The following is a 16,110-nucleotide window of genomic DNA, read 5'->3' as shown; positions in this document are numbered from 1 at the left end:
TCCTGGCATTGATTAATTAATTGATTGATTGATTGCGTGGCCAGGTGGGCAGAGATATGGCAGGTATTTTAATAGTATCTGTTTTTCAGATACTATTATCTGAAACTGCTGGTGAAGGCATGTGGTATTGAATCTGCCATGAACACTTCCTCAGAAGCCTTCCCTGATCACTCTGCTTCCCCCAAATAGAGTAGATATGTCTGCTATGTATTTATATAGCATCCCAAACCACCTATCTTGCTCTTTATTGTCACCATCCCTCATTAGACTAGGCTCTCTGAAAGCAGATTGTGTCTGCATACACATTTATTTGAAATATTCATTTTTTGGGTGGATAGATGACGTTGTGTAGCCAAAAAATTGCATCTGTCTCATTGACGATTTTTTTAAAAAGATTTTATTTATTTATTCATTTTTTTAGAGAGAGGGGAAGGGAGGGAGAAAGAGAGGGAGAGAAACATCAGTGTGTGAGAGAAACATCAATTGGATCCCCAAACAGGAATCTGGCCCACAACCCAGGCATGTGCCCTGACTGGGATTCAAACTGGCGACCTTTGGGTTTGCAGGTGGGCGCTCAATACATTGAGCCACATCAGCCAGGGCTCATTGGCCATTTTTGAAGACTCTCCTTCAGTTTGTGCTTCCTGCCATCATTTGAAGGGCCTTTTTTTTTTTCTCCTGTCTGGAACTCTGCCTTTTATTCAAAGAAAAACACCAAACAAAAGTAGATAATTTATTTGGATACTGCCCACTGAGTATAATATTTTGCTGTCAGTCTTAGCCTCATGTCTTAATCACTTAAAATCATACTTTTATATGTTAATAGCTTTTTGGTAATTAGGGTAGTCTGTGTTCATTTGTATGCTGTCTGTATGCTCTTGAAATGTTTTGCTATAAAGTCAACACTAGAACTATGAGTTCTGCTTTACTGCCATGATAATGAATGTGTGAAGAACTCAGTAAAATTTAAACCAGTCTCTAAGTTTGTTCTTCAGCTAGAGGAAACTGCCTACTGTTTAGAAAAAAAATAGCAGCTTTATTGAGATATACTTCATATACCACAAAGGTCACCCTTTTAAAATGAACAGTTCATTGTTTTTTCAGAGTTGTGTAACCATCACTGCTATATAATTGCAGAACATTGTTGTCATTCTCCAAAGAAATGCTACGCTCATTAGCAGCCTCTCCTCATTCTGCTTTATATCTCCGTGAAGCTGCTTATTCTGTGTATTTCACCTAAATATTTACACATTTCATACAGTTTATTAATTTCATACTGTATGTGGCCTTTTGTGCCTGGCTTCTTTCACTTTTTTTTTTTCTTTAAGATATTTATTTTTACAGAGGGGGAAGGCGGGGAGAAAGACGGGGAGAAACATTTATGTGCAAGAGAAGCACCGATTGGTTGATTGGTTGCCTCTCACACACTCCGAACGGGGACCTGGGGGCCAGGTCCTCAGGCATGCATCCTGACTGTGCATCGAACTGGTGACCTTGCAGTTCACAGACCAGTGCCCAGTCCACTGAACCACACCAGCCAGGGCTTTTCTTTCACTTTGTATGATGTTTGTAAGATTCATCCATGTGGTGACATATATTAATACTTCATTCCTTTTTATGACCAAATGATACTTTATTGTAGCACATTTTGCTTATCTGTGCATCAGATAGTGGACATGTGGGTTCTTCCTACTCTTTGGCTATTATGAATAATGCTGCTGTGAACTTGCATGTATAAGTTTTTGTGTTGATATGTTTTCTATCCTGATAAAGTCAGGTCTTACCAGGATTGAGTTACTGACTTTACAAATGATTGGGAACTTTAAAAATGTTATTCATATATGACATACGTATGGAAATTGTGAATGTTCACCTCAGTGAATATTTACAAAGATATTTATTTACCCATGTAACAAGAACCAAGATCTAGAAAGAAACATTGCCTGCATCACTGGGGACTTGTTTGTGTTTGTTCTGCCTTAGGTTGTTTCATTCATTGGAATGCTCTGGTAGAGCTGAAGGCTTATGTTAACTGTACATTTGGAACATAAGCTCAGCAGGTAGCTTATGTCATAGTAGTGAAGTGGCTGAGATAATGGACTCTAGGGCCTCAGCTACTTGAGTTCAAATCCTAGCCCTACCACTTACTAGCTTTGAGACCATGGGCAAGTTTACTTAACATCTCTGTGCCCCCCAATTTCCTCATCTGTAAAATGGGGAGTAATGATATAACTAGATTGCTTAGACAATAGCCTGATAACTGTACTAAGTGCTGTGATATATTATTGTTGTGGTGATTATTATTGCATATCTCTTCACTAGAGTATAAGCCCCTTGTTTGACTTAATCACTGTATCTCCAGTGGCTAGCACTGTGCCCAGCACATAATAGATACTCAATGAATTTTTGAAGAAGGAAGGAAGGGATTTTGAATAACAAGTGGCAGACTTCCTAAATTTTTTCCTGACACTGCTTTTAACAGCTACACTTTTTTGTTTACAACAGCTTTTGGAGCTGTTTGACAGCGAAGATCCTCGGGAACGTGACTACTTAAAAACAGTCTTACACAGAATTTATGGCAAGTTTCTTGGTCTTAGAGCATTTATCCGAAAACAGATTAACAATATTTTTCTAAGGTAAGTGGAAGGAGGGAGGAAAAGGAGAAGCAAAATTAGTGGTTTTATAGAAGTAATAAGTAAACCTCAAACATTTGAATGTTACTGGACTGACTTTATCCTCCCCTCCCCCCTCAAAGGTTTGTTTATGAAACAGAACACTTCAATGGTGTAGCTGAACTGCTGGAAATATTAGGAAGGTAAGCACATCTTCATCGGATTGCTAATCTCAGTTGAGCATCATTCTGTAAGTTAGGTTCAGGTGGTGCCGGGAAGTGCTGACCTAGATCTCTCGCTGTGCACACACCGGATGCTCTCACTCGTGCTCTAGCATGTCTCCCAGCTGACTCTCCGAAACACCGGTCCTCGTTCCCCTTGCCCCAGTTACACATTGCTCATTCTACTGGGATGACAGGACAAGCTAGCAGTTTATCCCTCGTTGTGCAGACGGCGCTTCTGATTGCAGTCAGCCCCGTTACCCCAAGACATCTTATTCTTGTTAGTTTCCAGGCTACCTGTCCTTTGCCAAATCTTTTGAAAGCAGGTTTATAATAGATTGGGAACATTGCCATTTTCAAGGGAACCGTGTACCCAGGTGTAGTTCTTGGACAGCTGTTCCCTGGTGTAGTGGAGTGAATTGGAAAGAGACAGCTGTTGTAGGTCTCTACACACAGGGGAGACCAATGTAACTGAGCAATGAGATTACTTAGTCTCTCCTCCTAATCAGAGGAGAAAAAGAAGGTGGAGTCACATGGTTTTCTCTGCACCTTCTCTAGGCTGGGCTCCAGGATATTCTTGGTCTGAGCACAGATGTCAGGCACAGGAAGGAATGATGTCTGGAAATGGAAAGGGTCATAAGTGGGCAAGGCAGGCAATTAATTACTTGGGGAAGGAAAAGAGGGAGGAAGAATAAAGAGTTGTTGATACAAATGTTGTTGGGACCGACCATCCACCTAGGTTTAAGAGCACAGGAGCCTGTGCAGGGAGATCACAATCAAATTGTCTTCTCTTCAGTTTCCTTCTGACTTCGGTGTATTCTCTGACATAACTAAGAAATCCTGAAAGCCTCTGGGATGGGCTTTGGGTTGCTCTGGAACAATCATAAGTGGATTAAGATTTAACCTCATCTCACAAGAACAGTTTGTCTTATGTTAGCTCGTTGTGGTAACATTGCTAGTTGTGGTAACATTGCTAATTTACGTCTCTTTTCTTTTTCCTAGTATTATCAATGGCTTTGCTTTACCTCTTAAGGCAGAACACAAACAGTTTCTGGTGAAAGTGTTGATCCCTTTGCACACTGTCCGGAGCTTATCACTCTTCCACGCCCAGGTAGAATTTTGTGCAACTACTTTTTTTGGAAGCAAAGTAAAGTTTGCAAACCTGATGTTTTCTTGGTAGTGATATATACTTAGTGTTTTTTTAAAGACTTGTTAAAGTTTAAAATACTCCTCAAAGAAAATAAAAATGTGTATATATGTGTTTTTCAGTGCATAGGAAACTCATGGAAATATTTTTCAATTAGAAGGAGCATTCATTTAGTCCTCTCACTTTTCAGAGGATTTAGATGACTTGCCCGTTCATAAAATTATATATTGAACATGTTGTATGAAACAATATACATGGGCTTTTCAGATTTAGCTCTTTGGACATGGGTAGTCGTTTCTGAATGTTCTCAAACATTTTGTCTCACCCTTATTTTGCAATAGTCTGTAAGTTGCCCTTTGCTCCCCCTTCTAGTTCGTTCATAATTTCTGACTTTCTACACACAAATAAATACTCGCAAAAATAAACAAATTAGTATTTTCACATCTTTTTATTTTTACCCTCCATTACTTTAAAAAGCACACCCTGACTTGTTCCCACTCTGATTTCCATTCTCACACTGCCTTGCATGGTAAGCATGTCACAGAGGGGAGAGAAATGATCTCGTGGCGTTTTAATTTTAGTATTTGAAACCTCTGACTCTCCCCTCCCCGCAGAGGTAATGTTTTGAGTTTGCATAAAAATGTAACACATTTTTCTGAGCAGTGTTCCTCTTTAAATGTGAAATTCTGTATTTCGAGGAAAAATTAGTCCATATGCTTCTCATTTAGAACACCCTCAAAATGTTGTTTCGCAAGAGTGGATTTTTTTGTCCAAGAATCTTTACCAGTCCTTTTACAAATCTTGCCTCTAGTTTTTTAACAAGGTATCACATTTCATGATCATTTAAAGGAATTCCTATCTAGGTGAGTTTTATCAGATGTAAAAACTCATTTCTCCAGGTTGTAACTGGCAGTAGAACATTTTATGTCTTCCTGAAACTGCTGTAGTTTGCATGTGCCACGTCAGGCACTCAGCAGGGGTTTTGGGAAGAGCCTGCTCCTTACAGAGGACTCTTCTGGAGCCACAGTAAAACCCGGTACTGTGGACGTTAGCAAGGAGTGGAAGGAAGCCCATGAGATGTAACTCGGACTGTATGCAGATGAGTTACTTTCAGAATATACTTAATGTGATACTTCACCTCTGCTTTTCGTTAGCTGGCTAGTTCATGTCCCAATGTTCTTTCTTAAAAACCTCTCCTGGAACCTTATTAGTATCAATCTTTTTATTTTGCTTTATATATTTTTTATTTTTTAAATGAATTGGACATGAAGTTACTAAAACCAGAATCTGGAAACTCTTTAGGAAGTTTTACTGATATATCTTTTGTGCCCTTAGTATGTAGAATTTCCAATTTTGTCATTCTTTCTTTTATGTTTCTCCAGCTGGCATATTGCATAGTACAGTTTCTGGAGAAAGATCCTTCACTCACAGAACCAGTAAGTGTTTTTATCCTTATGTTTAGAATTATGGATCACTTTTCATGGAGTTTATATGAAAAATTAAGTGTCATTTGTTTTTCTCCTTCTCATTTTAGGTTATTCGGGGGTTAATGAAATTTTGGCCCAAAACATGTAGTCAGAAAGAGGTAAGTGCTTATTCAGTGTGTTAATAGCTTACTAAATACTTGGCTGAGTGCCAGGCATTGAGCTAATAAGCATGTATAAAATGCATTCACTCATTTAGTCCTCACTGTGGCTCTGTAAGGCAGGAGTGTAAATATTCTCATTTCACTGGCTAAGAAATTGATGCCTAGAGAAGTTAAGTAGCCTACCTGAGCACGCCAAGTGGCAATGGTTAGACCAGAGCCCAGCTTCCCGGTCGGTGAACCCTGGACTTTTATCAGAGTGCTGCCCAGCCCCATGGAAGCCCAGGTCATGTGTCCAACTGTCTAGCTCTCTCGATGTCACCTTCCTAGCGGCCACTTTTATAGTATGGAGGAGGTTTTGCTATTGCTATAGATAGATGCTAGAGCAACCTGCCTAAATACCCACTTCAAAGCATAATGTAGATGGGACTGTACTATGTACAGTCGTAAACTGTATCACAGACCTCCAGTTTCAGCTGTTCACAGGCGGCCCCGGAACCCTGTCCCCTGCAGTGATCTGTACTTGGCTGAGACCTAACCGGGCACATGCATGTGAAGTTGTTGGGGGGGGGGGTTGGAGAGTGAGTCTCAGCTTGGAGAGTGAGTCTCAGCTTGGAGGTGAGCCTAGCTGGGTACCAGATCTGTACCCCCTCTTCCGAAAGGTTAGGAGGTGCACAAACCATGTGAAAATGTACCCCCCGCAAAGGTCAGCTGTTAGTTTTACATTCTGGAAAATTTTTGAGGTAATTTATGTATCTTGACAAATGGCAAGGGTCTACTGAAGTTTGCTTTTAACAGAAACCCCCTCCTTTCCGGAATCAGTTTCAATTCTCTAAAACCGTACTTTACACAATTTCAGAAAATTAATCTAGTTTTTAAATACCCGTTAGGTAAAATTAAAAGCATACATTGCTGTCTCTATGTATCTTACAATGTGAAGACATTGTCATTTCTCATATTTTAATTGCAAACTTAATTTTTTCTGAGGTACTTATTTTTCATGCCTAAATAGGTAACTGCTTTTTATTTCTCGGTCAGTTTCCCATTATATATAAAACACTTGATTATATTTATTATGTGGCTCCATTTTGTGATCTGAAAGCAGTTTCTTAAGGTCACGAGATTCATTTTGCTTGAGAGTGAACAGCTGTGTACGTGTGCATGTGCGTGTGTAAGTGTGGAGATTGGGTGGGTGTGTGCTCAGGGTAGAAAGGGCCCCTGTATGGGGGCGAATCTGCTCACTTGTATCTCTCTGCCTCTGTGTCCTAAAGGAACGCCTGGCACAGAGCAAGGCGGTGGGCATTTGGGAAACATCCGCACGGGGCACTGCGGACTTCCGTCCACACGTGCAGGACAGCCACGCCCCATTGTTCAAAAACAGTGGGTGAGGGGAGGAGATAGCTGGGTTGATAGCAACAGAGAAGAGGGCCCCCCAGGGCCAGTCCTGGTTCACAGGGCCCTGCTGCATTGTCTCAGTGTCCTTGTTCTGCGTAATCGATGTAACGTATTTTTCCAAAAATAGTCTTTCCAATATTTTTTCCATAGAGCGTAGGGGACTTGCTCTCAACAGGTACCTTCTGGAGAATTCCTTGTGAATGAACACCTTCTAACACGAGTTAATACCTGATTTGTTCATGTTTAGTTTTATGTGTAAATTTTTCTTAAAACAGTGTGAACGCTCCTTAATTCCCATCATTCCTGTGGATTTGTTTAATGAAGTGCCTGACATTTTGTGTTTTGCATGTACTTACAGGTTATGTTCCTTGGGGAGCTGGAAGAAATATTGGATGTGATTGAACCTTCACAATTTGTTAAAATTCAAGAACCTTTGTTTAAACAAATTGCCAAGTGTGTATCTAGCCCCCATTTTCAGGTTAGTGGGAAGGAGGGCAGGAGCCAGAGTGGCCTGTGCAACACGTATTATTTTGGTAAAATTTTATTTGTATTGAAAAAATATAATAAACCCTAGCTACCTGTTGTTACTTTTTTGCAGTTTTTTCACATAATAATAATGTTTACAATAGGTGCCTTTATCTCAAGGACCTGTTACACATCAGCCGCCATGATGGTTCTTTCTGCTTGGTAACTTTAGTTCCCACGGCTGCCCTGCACGGAGGCCAGCATAGTTTTTACAGATGAGAACACTGTGCTCAGTGTGGGAAGTAGTTTGTTTCGAGTAAAGTAGCTGAATGAGAGCTAGACTGGTTGAGTCTCTATAGTATGTAAGAGTACTGAAGAAAGCTTATGGGCAAAAGGACAGTAATATTTTATACTGTGTTAGATGCTTTACATGCATTATTTCTGAACTGCAGATGATCTTATGAAGCCTCCTCCCCACCCCATTTTGCAGATAAAAAATGAGGCTCAGAATAATTTGCTCAAGATCCCAAGTTGATAGGGAGTGGAGTCAGTAGGTAGTTTCTTGTCAGGACCTTCCTGTGGCAGCACTCTGCCTCCTTGTGGCCACTCTGGGAGAGTACAGGGCAGGTGAACCTGGGCAGCCCTTTTCTCAGCTGGGCCCTGGCTGCATGGCTGCAGTGATGAGGAGTCCGTGCAGGAGGGAAGTGGGTAATCTGGGGTGAAAGCACAGTAGGTTTTACCCTTTGCTATCTCAGCAAAGTCCAAGTTACAGAGTAGAGAATTGACTTTATATACTGCCTGCCGGTGTGGAGAGCTTGTTCAGACTGTAGTCAGCAGCACAGAACCACACAGCAGACAGTGACTGGATGGTGGGCTCGTTCCCTGCGCTGTCATTATCCTGCATAGTTAGAGGCACGGCTCTTCTTGGAACACATCCTAGTAGGTCAAGTCAGCGGTCTTGTGACAATCTTGGGACTTGTCCCACAAAGCCCCCCAAATAAAGAAATAAACAAAACCACAAAGAGCAGAAACCCTTATGTGAACCATTGCATTTAGATGATCTAACACATGTTTAGATTAAAAAAAAATCCAGGATACTGTGTAGGTGTTTTGCATATTATACATGCAAAACATGGGTGCTCAAACAGGAAACATCTGGATTATTTAACTTATTTTTCAGTTTTCATGAGCGTGTTTGGTGTAATGGACGACAAGGAGCAGGAATCTTTTAAAATGAATATCACCGGGGAGGATGAAGTGTGATTCTCAGAAACTGAGACAGAGGGTCTTCGTCAGGGAGGGCTGTGTTAGTTGGACGAACTACTCTAACAGAATACCACATTGGGTGGCTTATGACCAACAGAAAGCTGGAAGCCTGGTGTCCAGGTGCCAGCATGGTTAGGTGAGGGTCCTCTTCTGGGTCACAGACTTGCTGCGTCCTCATGTGGTGGAAGGGGCTGGGGAGCTCTCTGGGGCCTTTTTGAAAGGCACTGATCCCATTCATGAAGGCTCCTTTCTAGTGACTAAGTACCTTCTAAAGGCTCTGCCTACTAGGACCTCACCTTTGGGGGCAGGGATCTTAACATACAAGTTTTGATGTTTACAAGCATACGGGCAAATGTTTAGACCTTAGCGGTTTCTATAACAGAACACCACAGGCTGTGTGGCTTGCACAGCAGAAGTCACTTCCCACAGTTCTGGAGGCTGGAAGTCTGGGGTCAGTGCACCCGCATGGTCGGGCTCTGGGGAAGGCTGGCTTTCTGTCTTGCAGACGGCCACCTTCTCACTCGTCCTCACAAAGCCTTTCCTGGAATGACGGGTGCTCTCGTCTGGTAAGGTCACCAGGCCTGTCGAATTAGGGGCTTAAACCTTCTGACCTCACTTAACCTTAATTACCTTCTATCTCTGAATACACCCACTGGGGGTTAGGGCTTCAACACAGGAATTGGCAGGGAGTGGGGACATGACATAGTTCAGTCCATAGCAGAAAGAAAAAATTTTAAATTATTTGACAGAAGTAGAACCGAGAACAAAAGAAAGGAAAGAGGTTCTTCTTTACTCATTCATTAAGTGTTCATTGGTTCACCCAGCAGACATTTATCTGGTGCTTCTCTGTGTAGCCAGATAACCTATCACTTCTTGCTCCAGTGTGGCACTGGGGTCGGAAGGTTCCTGGCTAGAGACAGTGCCACCGTGTGTGTAGGACAGTGGTCCCAGGAAGGTAGTGGTTCTGTTCTAGTGTCAGATACATTACCTTTTACTTTGTATAAACAACACCTTTGCTCTTTAAGGGGCTTTACCTGGATATTGTCTTTCTGTGAATGATTTACATGTTAACATACAGATGTATACAGGTTTAGGATACTTGTTAGCATTAAGCGGCTCATTGTTGGATGTAGGAAAAGCCTAGATTCCCTCCTTCTTTACCAGCATCCTCCCATGGTCTCTTTAAAAATTCCTCCTTTTAGTTGTAAGTTTCAGAGCAGCCTCGTCCTATTCCCCTCCTTTCCTTGCTTCATGTTCTGCCTGTCTGAGACCCACCAAGTGCTTCGTGGTCGTCGGGCACACTGTCTGTGTTGGTGCCTGTGCCCGCCCTCCCTCCCTGTAATTCCCTCAGCCTCCAGTGCCCTTTCCTTCTTTCATTCTCTGAAGCCCGGCCTAGCTGCCACCTCCTGTGCTGCAACCCTGCCACTCCCCTCCCCACGTCATCTGGGTGGTTCTCTCTGCCCTTCCTTCCAGCACTTTATTTCTTTTCTGATACGACATTTACCACAGTTCACACTGGACAGGCTCATAGATTCCTCCTTTCCCCACTGATATATGAACTCCATAGGGATAGCAGAGTAATGAATGAGGTTAAGAGCAAGGACTTTGGAGTCTGCCACTTGCTGGATGTGCGACCTTGAGCCTCAATTTCCTCATTTGCAAAATATAATGGCACCTTCTCTGTGTGTTGGTTGTGAGGATTAGGTAACGTGTGTGCGAAGCACTTGGCACAGTGCTGGCATGCAGTGAGCATTCAGTAGTGATTGTTTCCTTTGTGCTCTCAGAGCCTAGGGCCTCCAGTCCCAGGACGGTTTTTGAACCAGGCTGAATAATGAGAAGGGAAAGTTCTAATGTCTCATAGCCTGAGGTTGGGTGCATCTTACACCATTTTTTTTTAAGATTAAATTTAATTCATTAAATTAAAACAATTTCTTAATCTAATTGAATGAAAAAAAGCCACTCTTCCCTTTGTCTATATAACTACCCTTTTTAGAGTTTTTAGATTTTTTGGAGATTTTGGCTCATGATTCTTACTATTTTAGATTTTTAGATTATTTTTTGAGGTGTCCATTGAATTCGTAGAGTCATTTGATAGTGTGGTAGTAAGAGAAAAGGGATGTGAGATAGCAGGCAGTCCTGTACCCACTGTTGTCCCCGAGTCTGGAAGCAGAGTGACTCTCTCCTGGCTAATGGACTTCAGAGGAAGGGAGACAGAAATGAACTCTGGAATGAGTCCGGGCTTTTACCATTTACTAGTAACGTGACCGTGGCTGGGTTACCAATCTCTCTGAACCTCAGTGTCCCCTCTGCACAGTGAGCACAGCAATAACTGTCCTCAGGGGCTGGCAAAGGGGGGCATTCTACCTTCAGTGCAGGCACAGCGCCCGCGTGGGAGGTGCTCAGCAGTGGAGACTGCTGTGCAGTGACGGGCAGCTGGGTATTTCTCAGCAGCGATGGACTGATCGCCAGCTGTGTGCTGTGTGGGAGAAAGAGGTGAGCCAGGAAGGGGGTTACAGTGATGGGGAAACAGCATCGCATAGGGAGTAAAGGAGTCTGGAGCTTGGGAGCTATGCAGAAAACTGTGGAGTCATTAAATGGGCAGCATGATAGGAGAATAGACATAGGTAGGAAAACCGTCGTTTCCTTCCCCACATTGATGGGCCACTTTGTAACTTTCTTAAATTTTAAATCCACAAAAATGTAGAGTGTGATTAATACTTAATTTTACATTTGATTGACTTATATAAAAATAACCTTAAATACTTTCGTTTGGAGATTTATAATTTTATCTTTGTGCTTTCTTAACTTTTTTTTTTTTTTTTTTCCTAAAGGTGGCGGAAAGGGCGCTGTATTATTGGAATAATGAATACATCATGAGTTTGATAGAAGAAAACTCGAACGTCATCCTTCCCATCATGTTTTCCAGTCTTTATAGGATTTCAAAAGAACATTGGAATCCGTAGGTTTTCCCCTCCCTCCCTCCCTCCCTTCCTTCCTTCCTTCCTTCCTTCCCTTTCTTCTTCCCTGTCTGGCTGTCTTCCTTTGGTCTTCTCTTCCTCCCTCCTTCTCTTTTGCATAATAAAATGTCTTCAGTGCTTTCTCTGTGCCAGATGCTATGCTTGTTGCTAAAGACAGATATGTGAAAAGGTAAAACCCCTACCTTTTCAAATTCACTGACTGGTTGGCAAGACTCACAAGTGAACAGATACTTTATAAAATAGCGTCTTATGTGTGTTTTGTTAACACACCAGTTCACAGGAGGGCCTCTGGCCTGTCTGTGAAGGTAGCAGACATGGGGATGCTCTGGAGCAAGAGGAGAGACTGGTGGACAGTGATTGGATGGTGGCAGGTGGATGGAATGGGGGAAGCCATTTTTTTATTTTTTTGAAAGATTGTATTTATTTTGAGAGAGAAGGGAAGGGAGGGAAAAGGAGAGGAAGAGAAACATGGATGTGAATGATAAACATCGATCGGTTGCCTCTTATATGCTCCCCCACTGGGGACCGAACCCACAACCCAGACATGTGCCCTGACCAGGAATCTAACTGGCAACATTTGGGTTTGCTGGACGCTACCCAACCAACTGAACCACATTGGTCAGGGCTGGGAGAAAGCCCTTTTGGAATGTGGATCCGTCTGAGTTTGAGATAGATCTATCTGCGGGTTAAAGCACAAGGTATTTTGGGGAGGTTTTTGGAAGATAAGGTTAGAAAGGGGAATGGGACCCACATGAGCTTTTACCAAGATCTATTTCTTAAAAACCAACTCAGTCGTTATATGTGTTTTCTAGGGAAGAAAAGTTTAGTCTTCAGAGAGAACTTTAACATCTAGTCCTATGAAAGTTAAAGCATTCTGTACTTGAATGGCTTTACATATTTCCCTGTGGAATAGAAAGAAAAGTTAATGCTGCATTAAAAATTAGCAAACAGATTTCAGTATATTTGTAATTTGGCTTTAAAAGTTTTGCGTAGAACTGTAAAATAACACATTTTTCATTTTTCAAGTTTGCCAAATTTTATTAAGAAGACATGTAAAAATTATGAGCTGATAAACAGTTGAGTTTCCTTATACAGATAGTCTCTTGAGAACCTAGAGAGGGGTTTTACCAGGGCGTGTAACCGCTCAGTGTGCCGGCTTCGGCCTTCTCCACCACTGTGCACAGGAGGTCATTCCCCTCGACGGAAGGGAGCACACGTTTTCCTTCAATGATGGTCAATGGGAAGAAGCAACGCAGCAAGGACACCTTCTTATAAATGTTTTGGAAACATCAACCCCATTATTTATTTAACATATGGCCTAACTTTTACCAGTGTCTTTTCCAGAGGTATTGGGAGCATGTTGCAAAATGGAAGCACTGTTGTATATTTTGCAAAGGGCAATGCTCCTTAGACTCTAGTCTGAAGCTGTCGAGCCCATTATGGGAGAGAGTGAATATTGCCCAAGAGCTTATTCTTCCACTTGGTACTGGAGAAGGATGGATCACTGTTTTGGCTGTTTAGCTGCAGAATGTTCCACAGATAATAGCAGCCATGACCAGCTTGCCAGTTGCCTTACCAGGCGATGTACTGGGGACTAAGTAGGTGTGAATGGACTGATGCAAGTCACAACTAGAAACATAACTCATTAAACTGCCCAACTTAAAGGGGTTTAGTATCATATCTTTGAATATGAATAATACATATTACCTGTTGCCATGGGAACAGCTTTTGATTTTGATGAATTATGTATATTATTCCTTTAAAAATAAAATTCTGTGCAAATTCAGGTCTGTAAGGTTAGTTCTACCACAGGTGCTCATTTTTAAGGGTGAAGTTGCTTTATTTTATGCTTGCCTTTTTATTAAATGGAATTAACAACTGCCCACAGGCAAGTCTATTCTGGGTACCAATAATTAGAAGGGCAAAATTAGATCTTCCTTTTGTTTAATCCTGCCATCCCTCAGAAAGATATCTTTCTTTGAACAGTGAAGAATGTCACTCTTGATGTGTAATTGAACTGTAGGTCCTTCCTAGTTCCAACTAAAAAGGGATGGAGATAGTACGCGATATTTGGGGCTTAGTCAAAGCTCGTGCTTCCGCTTTCTTCATGCAGCATCCCATATGTAAGACTAACCAGCCGGTTCCCTTTTCTCTGCTTCCAGGGCTATCGTGGCGTTAGTCTACAACGTGCTAAAGGCGTTTATGGAAATGAACAGCACCATGTTTGATGAGCTGACAGCCACATACAAGTCAGATCGTCAGCGGTAACTTTTTAAAGCTTTTTTGTCAGCTATGCATAAAACTATTGAGTTCTTTCCTTGCTCTTTGCTCAAGTTGTTTGCTTGCACCGAGATCCTAAGCAGCACAATTTTATTTATTTGAGGGCTTTTTTGTTTTGTTTTGTTTTTAGATTTTATTTGTTTATTTTTTTCGGAGAGAGAAAGGGGGGGAGAGAAACGGCAATATGTGGTTGCCTCTCATGTGCCCCCTACTGGGGACCTCACCTACAGCCCAGGCATGTGCCCTGACTGGGAATTGAACTGCTACACTCTGTTTCATAGGCCAGTGCTTAGTCCACTGAGCCACATCAGCCAGGGCTCAGTTTTATTTATCTGTTCATTTTTGCATGCTCATTAGCTATGTCTTTATTAGTGTACCCACTGGGTGATGAACTGTCATTTTGAAAAAGACTGCTTTCCTCCCTGCCTCTATAACGTTTCTCTTCTGCCTCAGGGTTAAGAGCTTGACACACAGCTGGTATTTCAGGCCCACTTGAGGGGACCACCAGGTAGTTTGCCGTCTGGATTCATTCCCATTCTGAACTTACTTGAAATACAGTTGGGCTTCACTTGTACTTCACTTTGGCAGCTGGAGAGATGAGGCACCATTTTGTTTGTCCTTTTGGCCAAGAACTTCCTTTCTTTTCTAGAACCCAGCAAATGCATTATAATTTTAACGGCAGTGAAAAGAATAGGGAGGTGAAGAGTCTGGTATTGTGTGAATCTTGAAATGTTTAAGACCAAAAGGGGGCAAAAAGCAGTTGCACTCTTTATAATAAATGCTTATGGCTGAGTAAAGCCTTCCTTGATTTTATTGATACGATTCTTCAGTTTTGTTATTTATCGTCCATTTTTCCAAAAGATGTTGTCTTAGTCCATTCAGGTTGCTATAATAAAATACCACATGTGGGTATTTTATGGGTGGCTTACAAAAACCAGAAAGTTACTGCCCACAGTTCTGGAGACTGGAAGTCCAAGAGCATGGTGCCCATGGTGCCGGCATGGTGGGACGAGGGCTGTCTTTCTGGTTCAGAGCTGGCACCTTCTCATTGTGTCCTCACTTGGTGGAAGGGGCAAGGGATTTCTCTGGGGTTGCTTAGAAGAACAATAATCCCATTAACAAGGGGGTCCATCTTCATGACCTAATCCTCCCCTACCAGGGGCCTTACCTACTAATATCATCATCCTTGAGGATTAGGATTTCAGCATATGAATTTGGTGTGGGGGGAGGGGCAGGAGCAGACACAGATGTTTAGACCGAGGCATGGGTGTACTTGGAGAGACTGAGGAAAGTCTAGAGAGTTTGTTAGTAGTGGGACCTCTGGGTTTGTGCTTGGATTGCACAGAAGCAAATGCCACTTTTTAAAACTGTGGGCCTTAGAAGGTCCCAGAGGTGTGTGTGAGAGTTCACACCCAAGACCTATGGAATCTCTTGAGCAAAGCTATCTGTGGTTCCCTTGCTTCTCTGCTTTGCCTGATTAGGAGTGTACTACTTGTATTTTAATGATAAAGAGAGCAAGGAGGGGAAAGGTTTGGTGGCAGGAGGTAAAGGACCATTACAGTCATTGAAGAAAAATGATCAGATATGATATGTTGGAAAGCAGCTTAATTATGGAGTATGGCAGGTGTTTAACTATAGTCAGGAAAGGCTGAGATTTTTTATACAGTAGTGGAGTAAATATCAGTTATGGGATATGTTGTGTCATACTTGCAATTTAAAGAACTTTTAATATATTTACAGTTTTTACAAATTGTTGAATTTATAATAACTTTTCTTGTCCCAAACTTAGATGGATGAGATTGGGTGCATTCAGGGTGGTATGGCTGTAGACGCAAACTTAGAATGTTATAAAGGAGATATAATACACATTTTCATGATGTGATGTACTATTAAACAATGTGTTGTACATAGCGTTCCTTTTTAGCAACTAAAAGTTTATTATCCTAGTTGATTAAGGATGAAATCTGTAGAATACCATTAATAGTATTAATGACCTTACTTCTAACATAGGGAAATTGATTGAATTAATTCATATTTATTGAACTTTAATACTAAAGCTGTTTTCTGATCATTTATTATTTAAGCTAGACCAGACTCTTGAAAAAGATAAGAATTAGCCAAGGGGACCAGGAATAGACACTGTAAAGTTGATTCTCATGGT

The 16,110-nt window shown here is 41.7% G+C and overlaps 1 protein-coding gene across 2 annotated transcripts in view; it reads left to right on the top strand.

Annotated features, from left to right (window-relative positions):
- PPP2R5E (protein phosphatase 2 regulatory subunit B'epsilon) overlaps positions 1-16,110 on the top strand; it is a 142,085-nt gene that overhangs the window by 118,375 nt on the left and 7,600 nt on the right. For both annotated transcript variants that reach the window (XM_028506618.2, XM_028506619.2), the window contains exons 6-13: positions 2,506-2,636; positions 2,756-2,815; positions 3,836-3,944; positions 5,363-5,416; positions 5,515-5,565; positions 7,319-7,438; positions 11,523-11,650; positions 13,832-13,933. In XM_028506618.2, the coding sequence (XP_028362419.1) occupies positions 2,506-2,636; positions 2,756-2,815; positions 3,836-3,944; positions 5,363-5,416; positions 5,515-5,565; positions 7,319-7,438; positions 11,523-11,650; positions 13,832-13,933 (755 nt within the window). The remainder of the gene's footprint in view (positions 1-2,505; positions 2,637-2,755; positions 2,816-3,835; positions 3,945-5,362; positions 5,417-5,514; positions 5,566-7,318; positions 7,439-11,522; positions 11,651-13,831; positions 13,934-16,110) is intronic.

The sequence above is a fragment of the Phyllostomus discolor genome, chromosome 1 (assembly GCF_004126475.2).
Source record: "Phyllostomus discolor isolate MPI-MPIP mPhyDis1 chromosome 1, mPhyDis1.pri.v3, whole genome shotgun sequence".
In the NCBI taxonomy this organism is placed as follows: Eukaryota; Metazoa; Chordata; class Mammalia; order Chiroptera; family Phyllostomidae; genus Phyllostomus; species Phyllostomus discolor.
The sequence above is the reverse complement of the archived record's forward strand: the minus strand, read 5'-3'. Positions and strand labels throughout refer to the sequence as shown.